Here is a 20,684-nt window from a genome sequence, read left to right as displayed (position 1 = left end):
GAACAGGACACCCGTTTCCACTTAGGAGGTGCTGGCTGCTCCCAAGCCCTGGGACCTAAGGAGGCTGAGGCTCTGCTTTAAAGGTGCTCATCCTGGGGCAAGTGGGTGGGGGTTCTGGATGGCTCTCGGAGTTCAGGGTGGGAGTGTGGACAGTGGCCCGATGCCATCAAGGATGGTGGCATCTCTCTCCGGCCTCCACAGGGGAAAGTGTTGTCCCAGGCCCAGCTGCAAGAGTCAGCCTCCTGGCCTTGTTGGTCCCACACCCTCAGGTAGGGCCCTGGGGGACTTCCACACCACACCCTCAGGTAGGGCACATCAGACTCTGTGGTAGGAAGTGGCTTTCCTCTTACCATGACAAACTACCACATGTGGAAGGACATGTCCCACAACTGAGGATTCTGGGGTTGGGGGGGAGGGCTAGGAGGAGGGGCTTTCCTGAGGGGCAGCTGTAGGGTAGGCTCAGCAGGAGGGCAGGGGGTCCCTGTCCCCTTCATCTGGCTGCACACTCCCCCCAACCCCGACCTCAAAGTATTTGCTCCTTCTGGCCAAGAGAGGGCCTCTCCCAGACAACTCAACTCTTTCTCCTGCACCCTGCCCTGGCTTCAGTACCCCCGCCTCCCCACCTTCAGACCCCAGCTGAGGGGCTGCCTCCTGGAGGACACATCCCTTGGTATCCAGCTGGGTCAGGTCCTTGTTACACACTCATAAAGCCCCCTGAAGCCTCATGGCTAACAGCAAATAGGCCCGAGGTAGAGCCAAGGTCCATCTCACCCTCCCCTGGCTCCTCAGCACATCGTTGGTTCTCAAAAGCCATTTGCTGAGTGAACAATGGAATTCCCTGGGCTCAGAGCAAAGGAACCTCTGGACAGCCATGAAGGAGCTTCAGGAAGCCACAGTGCTCCATCACCTCTGGACGGGAGGTGGGAGGCAGACAGGGGTGTCCGGCAGCATCCCCTGCCCATGGAGGTTCCAGGCCCATAAGGGACAGCTGCCGGGGCCAAGGGTCACAGAGGGAAGGCAGAATCTTTGTTGTGAGCCATGGACATGCAGGCCAGGGTGAGGCAGACCAGGGAGAGGGTCCTTGTGCTGGTCTGCAGGGCCAGGAGGCCAGGCTGGGGCTGGATTTGAGTGACATCAGGGTAAGGAATCTAGGTTCTGTGCACTCACTGTTTCTAAGTAGTTGCTTTTGGGTTTTGTTTGTCCCTTCGTTTCCTAGCAAAGCTTTGGGAAAATATTCCAAGTGTTGCCGAGTTCCGGGGAAAACAGTTTTGCTTTCATGTGGGTCAGGATTTCTAAGGTGAGTGGGTGGCTCAGCAGCAGCCCACACAGTGAAAATTGTGGGGGCGGGGGGAGGGTGTTGCTGGCCCTGCAGGGAAGCACAGCGGGTGGAGACCAGGGGCGTGCAGCACCCCTAGGGCTATTTCCTCCCAAATTCTCCAGATTTGTGCTCTGGCCTCCCTTGCAACCTGAGCCTAAACTCCTGGGCCATCCTCAGGCCTGCCCTGCACATGGGAGCCCCTCGACTGGGCATGGGGGAGGCCCCCACAGTCCTTCCTGCCCAGAGCACTCCCTCCTCTGGTTGTCACATAAAGCACTACCCTGTGTCCGGGCTGCCCTTCCTGGCCTGCCGACATCTAGGCCCAGTGCCAAAGCAGGGCCTCTGGGATGACTCCTGGTCATTACATACAGTCCTGTACTTGTCTCAGCCTTTCCCACCACTGTGATTTCTCTCCTCCGGGCTAGGTGGTTCAGCAAGTGTTCAGTGAACAATCTTTGCCTGAAGCTTGGAGGGCCAGAAACACAGAGGACCTACTACGTGCCTCGACCATGGCTCTCTGATGAAAGAATCAATTCATCACTGAGCCAGAACTGTCCTTCAGAGTTCCCCGGTCCTCCCCTTGGTTCAGGCACCTGAAATATTATTGTCATATTACAGATGAGGAAACTAAAGCTCAGAGAGCTCCCACAGCTGGCCCAAGGTCACAAAGCAAAAAAGTAGCTGATCTCAGGGGACAGCCAGCCCCTCCTGTGGCTGCACCCCCCACCCAGGGCTGCCTGGGGGAGCTTCTGCCACCCTGTGGCCTGTCCCTTTCCACTCCCTGTACCCAGCAGCTCACTTCTGGCACTCGTCCAGCACAAAGGCCCGTGGGTGGTCGTCTCCAGACATGGTAATGACCGTCTCACGCTCGAAGGCCCCTGGGCGGGTCTGATCGACTGTGTGGCGGGTGATGGTCGATGTTGTGTAACTTGTCCAGTAAAGGGTGTCCCAGCCACGGTGATAGGCCAGGCCTTCCACGGAGCCCACATCTACAAGGGGAGAGAAGTAGTCGTGGGTTGGGATGGGGCCAGAGAGCAGAGCCAAAGGGGGTTGGCCCACAGCACCCAGTCCTCTGGCATATGTGGGGTTGTCAAGGGATGTGTGCGAACACAGCCCTTGGCACCCCCAACCCCTCCCGTCCTTCCCTATTTTCTAAACGAATAGTCCATGGTCCATCTCCCGACCCATCTTCCCATCTTCCCCACAGCCGAGTAGAAACACTTTATGGATTTTGGTAAATCACATCCAACTTGGGCTGTCCCGGGAGCTTCCAAATGAACAAGACCCAAACTGGATTGTTTATAAACATCCTAAACTCCGGTTAAAGAATTAAGTGCACAATGAGTAGTGGAACCATAGCTTAAGAGAAAAAGACTTGGGCTTTTGTGGCTTCTAGCTGTATGACGCTGTGCTTGCCAGAAGGCTGCATTATGAGAAGTACTGTAGCTTAAACAATGGGCCGAAGACAGGGGATAGTTCTTGCCAGTCTCTCCTGGTCAAGCTATGGTTGCAGGGTATCTGGCTTAGCTCTGGACACGTTTTTAGGCAGGCATGTTCTGCATGGAGCAGATTGTGTCCAAAGGAGGTTCAAAGGACAGATGCTTGTTTACCACTGCTGGATACCAGGACCTCATTTAGTGTTGGGTAGGTCTTTGTGGACAGGATGAATGAAAGAAATGAGCAAAGGAGTGAGTCAAGGGACCAGGGCTTACCCAGCCCGGAGAAGAGGAAACCGTAGCACAATGAAATAACTTTGCTCTTTGCAAAGAGCCGAAAGGCCGTTCTAGGACGCTGTGTCTAGCCCCTAGCACTCTCTGTGGAACGTGTACACGTGTCCTGTGCTGAGCTAAGCTGTCACACCTGCCCTTCAGGTGACCCTGCCTCCCTACACATGTGAAACACCTGAGGCCTGGACAGCAGAGAGAACTTGCCCAAGTGCCTGAAACCCGGTGGCTGGGGCTGAACCAGCCTCTCTGCAGCCTGTGCCGTGAATACCGGCCACACAGAGTAGAGCTTTGTGGCCCCTGGGGGCAAACTAGGGCTGGAGGAGGAAGGAAGAAGAGTCGACTCTGACTTCAAATGAGGAGAAACTTTCAAGTAACTATGACGGGTGCAGTGTGATTCGCTGGTGAATTGTCAGAGACAAGGTCATAGCAGGGATTGGGATCCAGGACGCAGGGGGTTGGCTGAGGGTGGAGGGCTCCTCTCCCCGGAGGCGGGGCTGGTCCTGCCCCACAGCCCCCGACCCTCCCCTCCCGGGGGGAAGATCGGGATATGGGCTCACTCTCCACGATGGTGGTCCTCCAGGAGCCATCATCATTGATCTGCTGGATGTTCCCGAAGTGGATGTCGCTGAAGAAGATACGATTGGGGGTGCCCGGGGAGGTGCCTGCTCGGTAGTCAAAGGCCAGTGCGATGACATTCTTCATGTGCTCAGGATCCTCGAAGGGCTGGACGGGTGCGTTGAGGTTGCGCTCGTCAGACAAGTGGATGCTCTTGAGGATAGTGCGTTCGGAGTACAGCAGGTAGCCGGCGTACTCGCGGCACGATGCCCCATCTTCAGCCAGCATCCCGTGCGCGCAAGCACAGGCCCGCTGCCCGCCGCCCCGGTACAGGCACAGCTGCTGGCACCCGCCATTAGCCACCGCGCACACGTTGGTGCCTGCCAGGGATGGGGGGAGGGGAAGGAGATGGCTGCAGAGGGTGGCCTCGGACATCTCTGCCACCGTGGGGACCCTGGCTGGGCCACCACTCTGCCTCAGCACAGACAAGCCTCTGGGCCTGCGCACACAGAACCTGGATCGGTCCCAGAGCTTCCCAGCCTCTCCTCCCCTCTCTCGGCTCTCTGGAGCTGCTGGAATGTGTCCCTGTGGGTCCAGCCCCTATCCCAGCCCCTCCCACTACAGGGGAGTCATTCCCAGGCCAGGGGGCCCCCCGTGAACCTCACCTTTCTGCCGGTCCCGGTTGAAGACTTTGATGTCTTTTAGCTGGACGCCGATGCCCGTTCTCAGGGCCACGGAGTCTGTAGCATTGTCCTTACTCCCGCGTTTGATGGAGCCATTGGCATGAGTCCTGGGGGAAGGGAAGGGCTAGGCTGTGAGCAGGGCGTTGACAGAGGGCGGGAACAGACGGCGGAGGAGAAGACCAGGGCAGAAGACCTCACCTGTCACTCCAGTAGATGAAATCCTCAAACACGGACACGGAGAACATGTCCATGTTGTTGCTGGACAGAACCACTTCACGGTTCTCACCCGTCTCCAGGTCAATCCGCTCAATCTTGTCTGTCCGGGCATCACACCAGTAGAGCTTTCCATCCTACAAGCCAGAGGCACCCACCTCACCTCTAATGCCCAGTGCTTCTAATCAGCCCCAGGGTCCTGGACCACAGGACGGGTCCCACTCACTCCTGCCTCCCGTGTCTTTCTCCTGCTTCTTCCATATCCTTCCCGCCCTCTGACCTGCCAGTCTGACAAGCTCTAGGCATGCCTTCCATCCTCACTTCTTTTTTTTTTTTTTAAGATTTTATTAATTTATTTGACAGAGAGAAAGATCACAAGTAGGCGGAGAGTCAGGCAGAGAGAGAGGAGGAAGCAGGCTCCCGCTGAGCAAAGAGCCCGATGCGGGGCTCGATCCCAGGACACTGAGTTCATGACCTGAGCCGAAGGCAGCGGCTTAATCCACTGAGCCACCCAGGCGCCCCTCCATCCTCACTTCTGAGTGATGGCCCTGTACCCCCCTGGGGTGGCAGGAGTCCCATTCTGGGTCAGGAGCTGGGCCAGAAGACCCCATGACTACCCTAGGTCCACATCTTCCCACCAAATGGGGCCTCATCACAGGGAGAGTCAATGGGAAGAAAAGCATAGGGTAAGGGGAGCCTCCCCCAGAGCATAGGGTCTGGATAGCCCATGGGCTCCAGGGCCCAGCCTGCACCCAAACCTCATAGTCCACTGAGATGCCGTTGGGCCAGCTGATGCTGACGTTAACCAGCACGACCCGCTCAGTACCATCTAGCCGAGACCGCTCAATACGTGGGTACTGGCCCCACTCAGTCCAGAACAGATACCTGTGGGGTGGAGGAGGGAGAAGTTGGGGGTCAGTCCCCAGACCACCGAGAAGAGAAGGTCTCGTCAGTGTGGGCTGTGGGGAGTGACCAGGCCAGACCCGAGCCAGGGCTGGGACCTGGACAGCCTGTCCAGCTTCTCACCCCTTCTCTGGGTGAACAGTGATGGCCCGGGGTTTATCCAGACCCTGGGAGATGACCACATAGCGGAAAGAGCCATTGAGCCGGGCGACCTCAATGACATCGAAGCCCTGGTCGGTCCAGTAGATGTTGCCTGAGGAGAGAGTGGGTGGAGAGGAGGAGGAATGGGTGGGAGCACTTGTACCTGGTCCCTTTTCAGCCTCTAGATCCCTGCTGCTCCCCATCTGTTCTGGCCTACTCCTCCTCAGACTTCTCCTGAGATCCCACATCTGCCCTGCTGGGCCTCTACCTCACCTGGAGGCCCCCAGCCCACCCAGGACCCTCTCACGGCTCACCTGCGATCCAGTCCACGGCAATGCCCTCCACGCGGCCAATGCCATTGGTCACCACATCCTCACGCCATGTCTGGTCTCGCTTAGCCCGGCTGATGGTGCTTAGGCCCATGTCCACCCAGTAAATGGTGTCGTTTTCTGGAGGTAGAGGAGCCAACATGGGGATATCCCACAAGACAGGGGAAAGGTTGGAGGGTGGGCAGAATCAAATGGCAGTCAAGGTGGAGGTCAGTGCTGGGATAGGGGCAGGAAGCTTAGAAGGGAAGACAGAGTAGGGTGGGGGTGCTGTGTTGTCTCCCCCTCCACCTGTGGTCGGGCAGCCTCTTACAGAGCACACCATCCCCAAAGTAATGTCCCACTCCCTCCTGCCACCAAATCACTCACCAGCATGGAAGTCGATGCCGACAGCCAGGGACGTCCCCGACACTGGGACCAGGGCATCTGACTTGTCGTTGGGATCCAGGGGGATTCCGCGGATTCCCTCATGCACAGAGTACAGGAGAAAGGAACCCACACCTGAAACGCAAGGACACTCAGGCCCAGGCCTCAGTGACACACCTTTAAGCTTGGGGTCTGTCACTCTCAAACCTATTATTGTTTTCTGCTTCTTTTTGATATCTTCTCACAGCTATCACTCCTCCCCATTCAACACACAGAAACACACACTTTACTTAGTCTGAGGCCTGCAGCTTGGGCTGGGAATGTGGGGAATAGGAAAGGAGAGCACCTCTGGTGAAGCGCCTGCAAGACTGCTAGTCCCCACTAGAGGGCAGAAGAGACCTGGATTTCTCTCTCCCAAAGGGGGCCCTTTAATCTCCCTTCACTCAATACAACCCCGCAACCCCAAGGGCTGTTGGGGAGGACCTGGGGAGGTTCAGACAAAGCAATGGAACGAGATGACTCCTCAGTGAAGACTTCCATCTTAGGTTCCTCTTTATCCTCCTCAGTCTGGCCTGTGTCACCTACACCCTCTCTCAAACACCTAAAACTCAACATTACTGATTTCTCACTCCTGAACTGGTCTCATTCTGTTTTCTCATTTCTTCTTCTTCTTCTTCTTTTTATTTTTAAAAACTATTTATTCATTTGAGAGAGAGAGAGGAGGGCGTGAGCACAAGTCGGGGGAGGGGCAGGCAGTGCCAGCAGGGAGCCTGATGCCGGACTCAATCCCAGGACCCCAGGACCATAACCTGAGCTGAAGGCAGACACTTAATAGACTGAGCTACCCAGGCCCCTCTCTGCTTTCCCATTTCTTACAAGGTGCCACCATCAACATGAGCCAGAACCCTCCACTGCCTTTATCCCTTGATACAGTATGTACCCAGATCAATCCCCCAGCAGGCTCTGGTTTCTCAGGCTCCATGAAAAAAAAGGACTCATGGTCAAAGGAGTTTGGGGCAACCCCAAACATTAGAGTCTTCTCTTGAGAAAAATTCTCAGTGCAGATGAACATATTCAAGACTCTGAGAAGTTCTGCAGCAAAAAACACTTAAACTTTGTTCAACCCAGTGCTTCTTTCTGTAACATCTACCCACATCAAAGAGGAAGGTTCCCAGAGCGCACTTTGGGAAGTGCTGTCCTGGGGCAAATTCATAAATCAGTCAGCAAGTTCTTGTGAAATGTTTGAGTCTCAACCCTTCTCTTCAACCCAGCTGCTAAGCCCCATCTCTTAACACGGGGCTCACGCTAATAGCCTCCTAACTGGTCTAACCACCTGGGTTTGGTTTCTCCCTCCCCCACCAGCCGGCTCTCTGCCGCCAGGTTAATCTGCCCCAAACACCACCTTCCAGGCACTCCTTGCTGAGAACACACCAGAGGCCTGACTTACCCCACAGCCAATCACCTATGATCCCTCCCATACTCTGCCCACCTATGGGCTTGGTGCCTTGAGGGCCCTTGCACACTTCCTCCTCTTGCTCTGGACCCTGTGCCTCACTTGTTCTTCCTCCTTTGAGCCATGCACTCAAATCCTCCTTGCCCTGTAGAACTAGGCTCACAGCACACCTCTTCCATGAGGCCAGCCCTGGCACTGCCTGCCGACATCTCTTTCTCCAAAACCCTCCTGCAGGGCCCGGAGAGCACCTCACCATCCCGTTTCCCCTCCAGGTTAGCCCCATCTCTGGCTAAGACTGCGGCATGGGAACAGGACAGGGACTTCTACCCCCGGGGTTCCCCACCAGCTCCCAGCATGGTGGGGGCTTACCAAACATCTCATTCAGGAGGCACTTAGTAATACGAGATCCATGCAGTCCTGTCCACAGGGTGACAGGGGGCAGGTGGGGGGCAGGGGGCAGGAGGGGTCAGGGCTTGGGTGGGGGGGTCCCTGGGCGGTGTTGGGCACGGACCTTCGCAGGCCTGCTGGCCGCTCCGGAGGCTATAGCCGGCGGTGCACATGCAGGAGCGGGTGGACTCGGACGTAGGCAGGCAGAGCTGGGAGCAGTCCCCGTTGTTGACGCTGCAGGGGTTGGTGCCCTCGTGGTCTGGGGTGGGTGGGAGGCACAGAGGAAGAAAGGGATGAGGTGGCCCTCCTCGGGACCTCACAGTCAGGCTTGCAGTGCCCAGGGACAGAATGGGCTCTGCCTTCACCCTGGACCTTGGGTGGGGGTCACCACCCAACCCACGCCCAGTCTTTTGTTCTCGCAGACCCCCAGCTCTTGCAACCGGTGTGGCTGTTAGCACATACGGCACCTTCGGGAGAATGAGAAAGAGGAGCCCCTCTGGGTGCAGAGTGGTGTCGAGCCCGTGCTCATCCCCATTCACCTCCCTGCCCACGGAGCCCCTCTGCAGCCTGGCCGCAGGCCTCACCCAGCTGGATGCTCTCGTCGTACACTTTCATGTGCATCACCAGAGTGGTGCTGTTCCGCAGGACCACAGGCTCTGAGCCGTCCGCCTTGTTGCACGTGCCCATCTTCTCTGACACCTGATCTGCCCACCACAGCTTGTCCCCTGGGGAGGCAGGAGGGGATGAGATCCCGGGGAGGGCCCCACCCGGGAGGGCCCCACCCCCAGCCCGGACAGGCCCAGCCTCTCTGCTCCTGTCCCTGCCCCCAGCCAGCAACCCTCACCCATGATGGCCAGGGCCGTGGCCTTTCCCAGCTGGCTCCGCATGGCGTCGATGACCTCCAGTCCGCTCCCATCCAGGTTGCAGCGGCTGATGGTGTGGTTGCCAGAGCTGATCCAGTAGAGTTTGCTTTCGGGAAAGTCGATAGCCAGGCCTGGAAGAGGTGGGTGTCACTGCCAGGGAGCGTGGCTCCTGGGCAGGGGGCTGAGGGATATATGGTCTTGAGGGAGGATGGTGAGGACACACACTAAGCTAGGAGTTTGGCAGACAGAGGGGCAATCAGTGGACCCCGAGGATCTCCTGACTGAGGAATTAGGGCAAGCTGCAGTTCGGGAAAGGCAAGCTCGTACCCACAGGGCCCTTCTGGCCACTGAAGAGCAGGGTCCGGTTGCTGCCGTCCATGTTGGCCATGCTGATGTTATCCCCATCGGTCCAGTAGAGCTTCCTGGGAAGGTGCGGGAAGATGAAGTCAGACCTCTCTGTTCCTGCCCCACATCCCACGACCCCCAACCCTGGGTCCCGGACTGACCCACGCAGCGGGTGGACCACCAGTCCGTGGGGCTGCTCCAGGCCCTGCACCACCGCGTTCTTGAAGGAGCCATCCAGCCGGGCCACGTTGATCTGCTTCTTGTTAGTATCGTAGCTTGTCCAGAACAGGTTTCGGGACACCCAGTCCACAGCCAGCCCGTGGGCATTTGGCAAGTCTGGGGAGCACAGTGGGGACTTGGAGGATGGGTATTTGCGGGGGTATAGGTCGGGAGGCTGGAGGAGGTGGGGGACCGGCCTGGTTTTGGCGGGGGGGTGGCTGGGGATCGGGAATCCAGGGTTGGAGCACTGAGAAGGGGGAAGATTTTGAAAAGGAATATTGGGATCGAGAGCACCAGGGATGGGAAGGAGAGCCGGATGGGGGGGCGCCCACGCCCACTGCGGGGGTCCAGGGCCAGGGCAGAACCTGCAGAGACGACGGTCTCCACGCCCGTGCCGTTGATGAAGGCCCGTTTGATGGCCTGTGTCCTCACATCGGACCAGTAGACACGCTGCTCGCGGGCATCGTAGTCCAGCACGGTGACGTTGTCAATATCAGGGACCGTGAAGGAGATGATGTAGTTGTAGTAGGGGGCCTCTAGGTCCACCCCCCGGATCTCCATCTGACGTGCGTACAGCAGGAACTTCTTAAACTCTGTGGGGCACGGGCCGGGTCACCGAGGGCAGTCCCTTTCCTTCATGCTTCCCGCCCACCCACATGAGGGTTCTTCTGGTTCCTTCCATTCACAGCTGGCCATTGGCTATCAGGAAGTGATAGCATGGGCGTCACATCCCTGCCTGAGTTCCTGCCTCTTCTTCCAGTGGCTGTCTCTGCAGCCTCTCCAACTGGGACGGTCTACCCTCGCTTCCAGTCATGAGCCTGGGGTCCTGACACCTTCCCCTTGGGCTTCAGTTTACCCGTGGCCTTGAGGGAGCGGCCTCCTACCATAGCAGGTGGTGTTGTCCTTGTGGAGCTTCATGAGGTGGGGGCAGGCGCAGGAGACCGTCCGGTTGTAGTTGATGAGACACAGGTGGGAGCAGGGGCCCCGGCCCCCATTGGCCTCACAAGGATTGGGAGCTGGGGCAGGGGGAGAGGAGAAGTGAGGGCATCCTGTGATCTGCCAGCACCTACCTGGCCCTTCTCACCTGGACCAACCCCTCTTCACCCGCTCTCCCCCTCCCCATTTCAGCATCACCAGACCCTCCTCCATCAACAGGCTGGCCTGTCCCACCATCTCAGCATAGCCCCTCATGCTTTCACGGCGCCCTCTCTCCTGGAGGGCTTCTGCCGAGGCTGCTGGCCCCTTACCCATGGGCTGCCGGGAGGGGTGGTACACCTGCAGATCAAAGGGCTGGGTGTTGGTCCTCTGCACCACGGTGACATTATGGCCGGTCCACTTGTTGGCCTTAGCCAGCGTGTTTGTCCGCCAGTCCGTCCAGTACACCTCCCCCCCATACAGCGTCACTGCAAACGGGTGCGACAGGAACTCGTGTCCCCGAAGCACCTCCATGTGGCCGGAGCCGTCGTAACGGGCTGAGTAAATGGCATCTGACCTGAGAGCGTGGTCGGGGCAGAGTGAGGATGCTGGCGGGGGCCAGACCCTGGCCCCCTGGCCCCCGCCCCCCACAGCCCTCTCACACTGGAGCAGTTCTTCCTCCCAGGCCTTGCCGGCCGGGAGAAACCAACATGACAATGTGGAGTGAGAACCAGAATGGTTTGACCTCTAGGACCCCGGCTCTTGGATCCCAAATCCCATGCCCTGGATCTCTTGGCTCCCTTCTCCATAGGGCCACAGTGAGTACACAAGGGGCTTGCAGGAGGTTGGAAAAAGGCACCCCCTCTGAGCAGACCAATTAGAAGGTGCCCCTTCCCCTGGGCAGATAAAGCCCACTGGCAGGGGGCAGAGATCCGTGAATGAGGACGAGAGGTTGCATTTCTGCCTTGCCCAAGCCTGGGCCAGGCCCCCAGTGCAGACCTGTTTCCAGCCTCTTCTTCCCACACCTCCTCCCCCAGCCTGGCCTCACCTGTCATCTCTGTCCTCCCACTGGGCCCAGCCCTTGGCCGCCCCAGTTTGGGTTCCAGCTGACCAGGCCTTTTCACTACCAAGTCCTGAGGATCCCAACCCCACCCTGTCCCTGGAGGGGAGGGGAGAGATGGGAGCCTCTGGGGTCATGGTGGGGGGTGCTGACCTGGCGTCGATCCAGAGGATGCGCTTCTCCAGGTAGTCCACAGTGAGCCCGTTGGGCCAGCCCCCTGAGCCCGTCTCCCGGTGGATGGTGCGGCGCCCAGCCCCACTCATGGAAGCGGCCTCGATGCGCGGCAGACTAGCATCCCAGTCCGTCCAAAACAGGATCCTGGGGAAGGGGGAGGGGGTCGGGGTGCCAAGGTCAAGGGCCTGGCATGGGGCTATTATAGGATCTTTGGTAAAGGGCAGAGGGGGTAAATAGCCTTTGAAGAGACAGGTGTCCCCGACCCAGCTGAATGACGCTTCAGAGGGGACCATGGGGCCAGAACAGGGCTGGGCAGGGTCCTCACCCATCTCGTGGATCTAGTGCGATTGCCCTCGGGTGCTCGATGTCACCAGCCAGGAGGGTGGTCCGAAGGGTCCCGTCTAGCTTGGCCACCTCAATCTGGTCCAGGTTACTCTCTACCCAGTAGATATTGCCTGCAATCCAGTCTACAGCCAGACCCTCGGGGGTGGCCAAGCCGTACTGAATCACCACCTCGAAGCTGGTCAGGGCTGGTGAAGAGAAGGTCATGAGCGTGAAATCACAGTAGACTAGGAAGTCTAGATGACTCACCCTCAGCCTTGACACCTCTGCCAATATGTCTGACAAACCCCAGCTTCACCTGGGGTTCGCAGACACCCCCCACTCATCTCACCCAGACCCTCCACCCCACCAGGAAGTCAAATAGGAGAGGAGAGGCCTGGTTTCCAGAACCCTGAAGAAGGGAAAGTCACACCTTTCCTCTGAAGGGCTAACCCATGGAAGGAGGTCAGAGTAGAGGGTGGAGGCTTTGGGGTGGTGGTGTGGGCAAACACAGAGTCAATATGAGAACTTTCTAGAAGTCACTTCATAAACTATCTTGAAGATTTTTCCACAGGGGAAAAATATATATACACATACACACATATATATATGTATGTATACATGTATGTATGTATATACGTATGTATACATACATATATATATATATTTTTTTAACTGTTGCATAGTGTGAATATTATCACAATCTGCTTAGCCATCCCCTTGCTGATGAATATGTAGAATGGCTCCAAGTTTTTTTCTATCACAAACAATACAAACTCCTTTAGTAAAATGTGCTTTCAAGTTTTTGCTCAAATGTTGCCTCTTAGAGGCCCTTCCTTGACCACCCAGTTTAGAATGTCAATCCCCGTTCTCCCTACCTGACCCCGACCTCCTTTCTTTATACCCACAGCACCATCCCTTCTGCTATATTCCACGTTGTACTCGTTTGTTTTGCTCATATCTGATGTTTCCCTGGTGTGTAAGCTCCACGAGGGCAGCCATCACAGCCTGCTATGATCACTGCTGTCTCCCCAGGCCCCATGTGTACGCAGGTGCTCAGTACGTGTGTTACTAATGAGAGAAGTTTGTGATGGGTCAGGCCGCTTTTGGACAGAAGGGAGGATTCAGGTACCCCATCCCTAAATGGCTTTTTCCTTTTAAGCCTGCTGTTCGAGGATTCAGGGAGCTCCAGGCCATTCCAAAGAAAGGCTGATCATTTTGTTAATTATCAGGCTGCCGGCTCTGCTGACGATAATTACCGGGCGTCAGGAACTGAGACCCACAGCAAAATCTAACCCAATTAATGAGAGTGTGGGGGATGGGGGAGCTAGGCCTTGGCTTCGGGACGGCCTGGATCTGGGTCCGCAGCTCTGAGTCCCCAGGTGCCCCTTCTGTGTGTGGGCCACCCGCGACAGTCCTGGGTCAGTAGGAGGGGGCGGTCACCTCCGTTGTCCAGCAGCTTCCCACGGTAGATCTTGTCCTCCACCACATCAGTCCAGTAGAGGGCGCTCTGGCTGAGGTGGAAGTCCAGGGCGATGGTGTTGCGCAGGCCAGGCACCAGAACGCTGTAGTCCCCTTTGTGAAGATCGATGCGCCGGATCTCGTGGCGGTTGGAGAAGATTATGAATGGCTTGAAGGGGTCTGGGGAGGGGTGGAATACAGGGGTCAGCGTAGGGCTTGCTGCCTCAGAGCCACCCGGTCCCAGAGCAGGCAGTGTCCCTGCTGGCCCCGGGCCTGGTCACGGGTGGAAACAGCAGCCTTTGGCATCCGGCAGCCAAAACCCAGCCAACGGCGGCTCGGGGGCCTGCCCCAGCCTGCCCAGCCTTCCCCACCACCTTTCACCCGCATGTCACCTAGGCTGCGGCAGCTCTCGCCATCCGGCTCCAGCACCCAGCCCTCGTAGCAGGAGCACTTCACGCTGAACTTGTTCTGGTCGCACTTCTGGCTGCACTTGAGGTGCTTGGCACAGTAGCTCTGGATCTGGCAGGTGTGGTTGTCGGGCCCCAGCTCCATGCCCAGCGGGCACGAGCACACGATGCCTTCACCAGGTGCCACCGAGCAGTTGTGGCTGCAGCCTCCGTTATTCAGAGAGCACTGGTCTGCAGGGTGGCCAGCAGGGGACAGGACCCAGGACAGGGTCAGAAGCTGGGACGAGGCAGGACCATGGCCTGACCTGGCCCCAAGTCCTGGGTGGCCCAGACAGAACCCTGGCTCCCTGCCCATGGCATCCTTCTTTTCCATTTCTGGCCAAGTCTCTGCCCCTCCACTTGCCAGGCTCCCTCGGGACCAGGGTTAAGACCCCAGTACCCAGCACCAGGACCAGGAGGAGTGCCCCCACATCACAGCAGCATGGGGTCTCCGTTTCCCTGTCCCTTCTTGAGCCCATGGTGGCTGGGGTGGGGGTGCAGCTTTTCACCTCTCTTGGTGGGCTGCCCTTTCCTCGGTCTCCCCTGACTTGGGCATGACTGAGGTGGGGTGTGGTAGGGAACATCTTGCCGGGGTTCTCTGACACACCCTGAGATCCGCCAGCCCTGACTGATGACCCGTCAGCAGTTCTCTGGGCCAGTCCCAGCCTGCCTCCTCTCCCACTCCTCTCCCCCAGGAACAGATGCCCTGCCTGCCCGGAGGAGACAGGCGCCTCTGCTCCACTCCTCATCCCCCCATCCACCATGTGGTCCTCCCTGACCCCTATTTGTTCTGACCCTTGAATGCACAGACTCCTCGCCCCCGCTTCTCACTGTGGAAGATCTAAGCATCATCTTTGGGAACCCAGTTAAATCCCTGCCTCCTCTGGGAAGGCTGTCCTGACCGTATCAACACGCAACCCTGGCGTCTTTGTTTTTAAAGGCAGCTCTGTGCTGTTCCACCATCTGGGTGTGGGGGAGGAGATGCGCCTGCAGGAAGGGGTTGCACCAGGCACTCTCCACAACAGTTTAGGAGCCATGTGACTTTGGACCAGTTATTTAACCCCTCCACCTCAGTTTTCTCATCTGTAAGATGGAGACAATAGTTCCATCTGCCTCACAGGGCCAATGGAGGGATTAATATGCTCTAACAGTGTGGCGTGCTCGGCTCAGCCTCTTGCCCAGCTGAGTCTGAACTCAACAAAGGCTGTTGGTAACTGCTCTGGGGAAGTCCTCCCCAGCAGCCTGAGCTGCTCCTTCCCACTCAGAGATCTCTCCCCACAGAGCTTGTCCTGCTCCACAAGCGCTGGCCCCGGCCCAGGCTCCTTCCCCAGCCGCCCTCCCCACTCCTATCTTGGGGCCTCTCTTAGGCTTGGGCCTCACCGCACAGCTCTCCCTCATCCGAGCCATCTCCACAGTCATCGTTGCCATCACACAGCTTGTCGAGGGGCAGGCAGACTGAGGTGTTGTTGGCACAGGGGTGCGAGGGTGGCCTGCAGGCCAGGGACTCACAGTTCTCTTCATCCGAGTTATCTTCACAATCACTGTCGCCATCACACACCCATGCTTTGCTGATGCATCGAGCTGAGGGATGGATATAGTGTGAGGCGCCAGGCCTGGGCACAAAGGCTCTCTCCATGTCTTTCTTCCCAGACCCAGTGCGCTTCTCTAATAGGGCCGTGATTGTAATGCCTTGGGGTCCACTAGGAACCTTGAGGCCTTCTCTGTCAGATTCACATGGGCAACAGAGAAAGCAAGAGTCTGCAAGAGTTGTGCTGAAGCTCAACATTGACGGTGATGGTTTTGGTTCCCAGGGCCCTTAGTGCAGGCCCTGGACCCTCCACTACTTCCCCCAGGCGTCACCCGCAAGCTTCTGTGCAGCCCTTTGCCTCCCAGTGCCCCCGCCCCCTGCCCCTCCGCCACCAGCATAGTGCTATCTCCCTTGCCACTCCCCTGCTCCCAGTATGGTCTCCCCCTGTCCCGATCACCCTAGCCCAAGCTCCCGCCCATTCTTCTTTTTACCAGAATCTTTGCAGCCAAACTTGACATTGGGGTCACAGACGTGGGTCACTCCCTCGCAGCTCTTTTCATCGCTGGAGTCCATGCAATCAGTGTCCCCATCACAGCGCCACCGTAGGGGGATGCACAGACTATCCAGCCGGCACTGGAACTCATCATTGTGGCAGCCGCCAGGAGGCCTCGTGGCTGCAGGGGGCAGAGGGGGGGCATGGGGGTAGGGGCTCTAGGCCAGCCATTCTCATGTTTGCCTTCCCAACCCCCCTCCTGTTCTCCCCAGTCTGGAGTATGAGCTGAGGCAGGGGTGGAGAGTTCTCTGAGCCTGGCTGACACTTCTCAGAAGCTAACTTGGAGGCAAGAAGGTCACACCTCCCAGGACCCCAGCAACTGGCTAGTCAAGAATCTCTCTATTTTACACACCAGTGGTCTATTGGTTAAGCAATTTGCCAGGCCAGAGCTCAAAGACCCACCACCTTCACCTAGCCTCTGCTTTACCCAGGAAGGCCATAAACACTTATCAAGCACCTCTGGTGTGCCAGGCACTGTTCCTGGTACCAGTGTGAGCAAGACCAAGTGTCTACCCTCACGGAGCTGACGTTCTAGTGGGGAGCGATCAAAGCCATGGAGATGAAGCTGTGTCAATGGCACTGGGTAAGATGGCCAAGGAAGGCTTCTGAGTGGGAGAAGTCTGAACAGAGGCCTGAATGACATGAGCCATGAGCATCCCGAGGGGTTCAGCCCAGGCAGAGGGAACAGCTGGTGCAAAGTCGCGGAGACGGGACCAGGCGGGCATATAAGTAAAATGCCCAAGGTGTATTTGAGGCTGTCCGGCTGCAGGAAAGGAGCAGCAGGAACACAAGTCAGCGAGGTGGTGGGAGCCCTGCAGGCCGTGGAGTGGGGCTGGGCCTCCGTGCAAGCATGTGGGGGGCCAGTGCAGGCTGCAGGGCAGGGCCCGGCTGTGGTGTGACTCATGGGTTGCAGGCGCACTCCAGCTGCTGGGTCGAGGTCTGACTCAGGAGGTCAGGAAGCTGTGGGAGCGGCACCCAGAGGCCCCCACCGCTGACGGGGCAGGAGCCCCACCTTGCTCTCACACTGCTGCCCGCTCCTCCGTGTTGCCCGGCCACCAATCCGATCAATGCTCTCATCTCAATGCCTGCCTCTCGGCAGCGGCCTCCTAGCTGAGCTTCCTTCCTCGGGGGGCCCCTCTGATTGGATCCCCTTCTAGGACTGTCCTCTGAAAGCACCTCCTCCATCTTATCACCTCCAGCTTCAAAGTCCTTCAGGGGTCCCAGTGCCTGACTTTCCCCTGCTGATGTCATCTGTCCCTTCTGGGCGCAGCTTCATTCCCGGCTGACCGCTCCGGCCTGAGCGGCCCCAACAGGCAGAGATGGAAGTGCCCAGTTTCACTCTCTAAATCTTGCTACTGTGTTCTCCACCCCTACCCACCTTCCATCTGAGGACCCTCCCTCTTGTCCATTTGGCCACTGTCCAAGCCCTCATCAGGGCCCAGTTCAGGCCCCACATCATCCTAAATAACCCCAGACCACTTTAGCTCACCACCGCCATTAACAGTCGCTACCAGTCATGACATGCCTGCTTTCATGGGCCAGGACCCCCACATCTCCTCTCATTTCATGGAGCAGGAAGCCAAGGCTCAGAGGAAATGATTTGTCCAAGTTCAGCCAGCTTGTAGGTGAGGGGCAGAGTGTTTTCTCTGCCACACCGCAGGCCTCTGGGGACACCTTTCTCAGAATCCCAAGGCACTATTACCTGTCCCACTCGTACTTCTGAGATGGCCCTTGAGACTCAGTGGCTGTTTCCTGGGCCTCAGGTGACCCTCCCTGCCCTCCGTCTCAGTTCTGGGCCCCTGGTGGGAGCTTGTGCAACTGTACTGCTCTCACTCTATGTGCCTTCCCTCTACAGGGCACAGGTTGGAAGCTGGAAGTCCAGGGCCCAGATAAGGCCCGCAGGAAGATTTTGGCCTACAGCATTTTTCCAACTTTTAAAGTCCACTGCCAGTTGTTGTGGGTTGATTTGTGTTCCCTAAAAAGATGCTGATGTCCTAACTCTTGGTGTGCGAATGTGATCTTCTTTGGAAAGAGGTCTTTGCAAACGATCGAGTTAAGATGAAATCACTGGGGTAGGCCTTAATCCAATATGACTGTGTCCTTATAGAAAGAGGAAATCCAGACACAAAGACAAGCATACACACAGGGAGAACACCATGAGAGGATGAAGGCAGAGACTGGGGTGAAGCCCATACAAGCCAAGGAATCCCAAAGATGGCCTGCCAACACCACAAGCTGGAGGGATTCTCCCCCACAGCCCTCAGAAGGAACCAACCCCGCCAACATTGTGGACTTGGGTTTCTAATTTCTAGAACTGACACGATGAATGTCTGCTGTTTAAGCCGCTCAGTCTGTGGTACTCTGCTGTGGCAGACACAGGAAGCTAATACACCAGTGTTTGGAAATGGGCAGGATTCACACAGAACTCTGCCTGTCTAACTTCTCTTAAAGCCTGGACTGCCCTGAGTCTGCAGTCTTCCATGGAAACAACGGGCCAGAGCCAAGAAACAAACCGTCCTTCAGAGGGTCTGTACCTTCCAGAACACTCGGTCCCCATTGCCCCCTAACTGGGCCCTGGAGGCTTCGGCACGGAGAACCCTCACAGAGCCCACGCCTCACTCCTTGGGTCCCCACTGTGCTCATTCACCCTCACCCATCACCCCGCCCAGCATCGTTGTTTTCAAGCTCCCAGCTTGCAAGCACAGGCTGTATGCTGAATGCTTTTTGTGCACGATCTCAGCGAACCCCCACATCAGCACCGTGATGTGGGTGCTATTATTATCCCCACTTTGCAGATGACACTCACAGAGGCCCACAGGGATGAAGCAACTTGCTCAAGGCCACCCAGATAGTAAGTGGCCGAGCTGGAGCTCAAACCCAAGGCCACCCAGCTGCAAAGCCCGTCATCTTAACAGCGTGTGACGAGGGTTTGTCGACAATCTCCCTCCCACCCTCACGCCAGGCAGCTCCTGAGGATAAGAGCCGGGTCTGGGTTATCTCTGGTTCCCAGATGTCTGCGGCGCACAAAGTTGGGGGGGTGGTGGAAGGGGACAGAGGAATGGTTGAGTGTGACCGGCACGGGACGGCTACGTTGCACCTGCGAGCCCCGAGGCTCTCACCCTGGTTGGTGCAGTTGGCGTGGGTCTCATCGCTGTAGTCCCCGCAGTCATTGTCCCCGTCGCAGGTCCAGTGCTCAGGGATGCAGCGCCCGCTGTTACACTTGAACTGCGTGCTGGAGCAGGAGTGGCTGCAGCCGGCCTCGTCACTGTTGTCCCCACAGTCATTGTCTGGGGGGAGGCAAGAATGGCAGAAGCGAAGAGCAGGTCAGCCCGCTGCCTCCTCTGTGACCCCAGCTTGGGGCCCCCACACCCACCGCCCCATTCCCACCTCCCCACGCCCCCACTGAGAAAATAACAAACAGAAAAGACACAGAAACTGCATAGACTGCAGCATGCACCATGGCCCACGTGGGGGGTGGGGAGAAGTGGAGGGGGGGCACGACAGCCCTTCCCGGAGTCTCAGAAGGCAGTGAGTAGGGGACTGGACACACTCCTTTCCCTTTCTCCTTTTGGCAGGGTGTGGGAACAGAGGTCACCTTGCTTTGGGGAAAGGCAGAGGCTTCTATGGTTTGGGTGGGAGTAAGGTGGGTGGAGTAGGTAAGGCGCCCTGCTCGGGAGGGAGGGGACTAATCAGTCCCTCCCGCCCCGCCTCCTCCCCTGCCCCGAGCTTGGGCACTGGTGGAGGCCAGGCTCTGGGCGCCCTGCTCACGGGTGAGGGGATACTGCCTACAGCTGGGGAGGATTGGGGGCCACTTCTGGAAGGCGTCTGAGGGTGACTGAATGAATGTCCTGCTTTTGAGGTCCAGTGGGTGGGGGCTATAGGACTTCCCTCCACGTTTTCAGGACACTTGGAAGGACTGGGTATGGCTTTCCCCCATGAGGTGTGTCCCTGCCTCTTTTCCAACTAGGTTTGTTTGTCTATCCTGCCCTCTGTGTCTTGCTCTTCTTGTCCCCACCTCTGTCACCTCCTCTCCTCTGCCCTCTCTGCTTCTTGCCCTTCTGCTGTCTTTCTCTCTCTATTGCCTCGTCTCTCCCTATCTCTTTCCCTTCGTGTCCTAGTTGCTCTCTGGAGAGCGGAGCTGCTGGGGGTCCTGAGAGGCAGCCCGAGGCCAGCCGGGGCCCTGGGGTGATGGTGCATGTGCTTCTATGCACTGACCGGCAGGCTCAGGACAGGTCTTTTCATCAGAGCCGTCCCCACAATCCTTCTCTGAAACACAGAAACCGCCAGGGCAACCATTGGCACGCGAGACACAGCACAGATGAGGGGCAACGTGGCGTTGGCCCCATACATCCTCTCACAATCAGCCAGGGCTGGAGCCACTGGTACAACACGTCACAACACACAGACACCACCAGAGCCACGACACGGCACACACATGACGATCCACTGGCCCCCGTGGCTCAGGACTGACATCACGTGGTCCGTGGCCGACCGCCAGTTGGGCTCCCAAGCCTGAAGCCAGAGCCTGGAGGGTGCAGCAAGGACCCCAGGAGCTGGGGTTTGCAGGGAGAAGGGAACGGGGCACTGGGCTCCCCTTGCTCTGCCCCTCCAGCCTTTCTCCCTCATTTCTCCCCAGCCCCCAGTCCTCTACCAGAGAACGGGCCGCTCAGGCCCTAGGTGCTAATGGGCAACCAGGAGGGTCTCCCCTCGGTCCATACTGGTTTCTC

The 20,684-nt window shown here is 57.8% G+C and overlaps 1 protein-coding gene across 1 annotated transcript in view; it reads right to left on the bottom strand.

Moving 5' to 3' along the window:
- Positions 1-20,684, bottom strand: part of LRP1 (LDL receptor related protein 1) — a 79,745-nt gene that overhangs the window by 22,456 nt on the left and 36,605 nt on the right. The window contains exons 20-42 of the mRNA XM_082741862.1: positions 19,077-19,244; positions 15,896-16,078; positions 15,257-15,457; positions 13,823-14,068; positions 13,413-13,610; positions 11,974-12,178; positions 11,628-11,792; positions 10,747-10,991; positions 10,384-10,515; positions 9,865-10,092; positions 9,442-9,616; positions 9,263-9,357; positions 8,917-9,066; positions 8,657-8,797; positions 8,197-8,331; positions 6,236-6,367; positions 5,855-5,989; positions 5,523-5,652; positions 5,255-5,381; positions 4,482-4,633; positions 4,266-4,390; positions 3,603-3,980; positions 2,118-2,307 (exon numbers count right to left, since the gene is read on the bottom strand). Of these exons, the coding sequence (XP_082597988.1) occupies positions 2,118-2,307; positions 3,603-3,980; positions 4,266-4,390; positions 4,482-4,633; positions 5,255-5,381; positions 5,523-5,652; positions 5,855-5,989; positions 6,236-6,367; positions 8,197-8,331; positions 8,657-8,797; positions 8,917-9,066; positions 9,263-9,357; positions 9,442-9,616; positions 9,865-10,092; positions 10,384-10,515; positions 10,747-10,991; positions 11,628-11,792; positions 11,974-12,178; positions 13,413-13,610; positions 13,823-14,068; positions 15,257-15,457; positions 15,896-16,078; positions 19,077-19,244 (4,036 nt within the window). The remainder of the gene's footprint in view (positions 1-2,117; positions 2,308-3,602; positions 3,981-4,265; positions 4,391-4,481; positions 4,634-5,254; positions 5,382-5,522; positions 5,653-5,854; positions 5,990-6,235; positions 6,368-8,196; positions 8,332-8,656; positions 8,798-8,916; positions 9,067-9,262; positions 9,358-9,441; positions 9,617-9,864; positions 10,093-10,383; positions 10,516-10,746; positions 10,992-11,627; positions 11,793-11,973; positions 12,179-13,412; positions 13,611-13,822; positions 14,069-15,256; positions 15,458-15,895; positions 16,079-19,076; positions 19,245-20,684) is intronic.

Source organism: Mustela nivalis (genome assembly GCF_964662115.1).
Source record: "Mustela nivalis genome assembly, chromosome: 7".
NCBI classification, from domain to species: domain Eukaryota; kingdom Metazoa; phylum Chordata; class Mammalia; order Carnivora; family Mustelidae; genus Mustela; species Mustela nivalis.
This window is presented reverse-complemented; position numbering and strand designations above follow the sequence as displayed.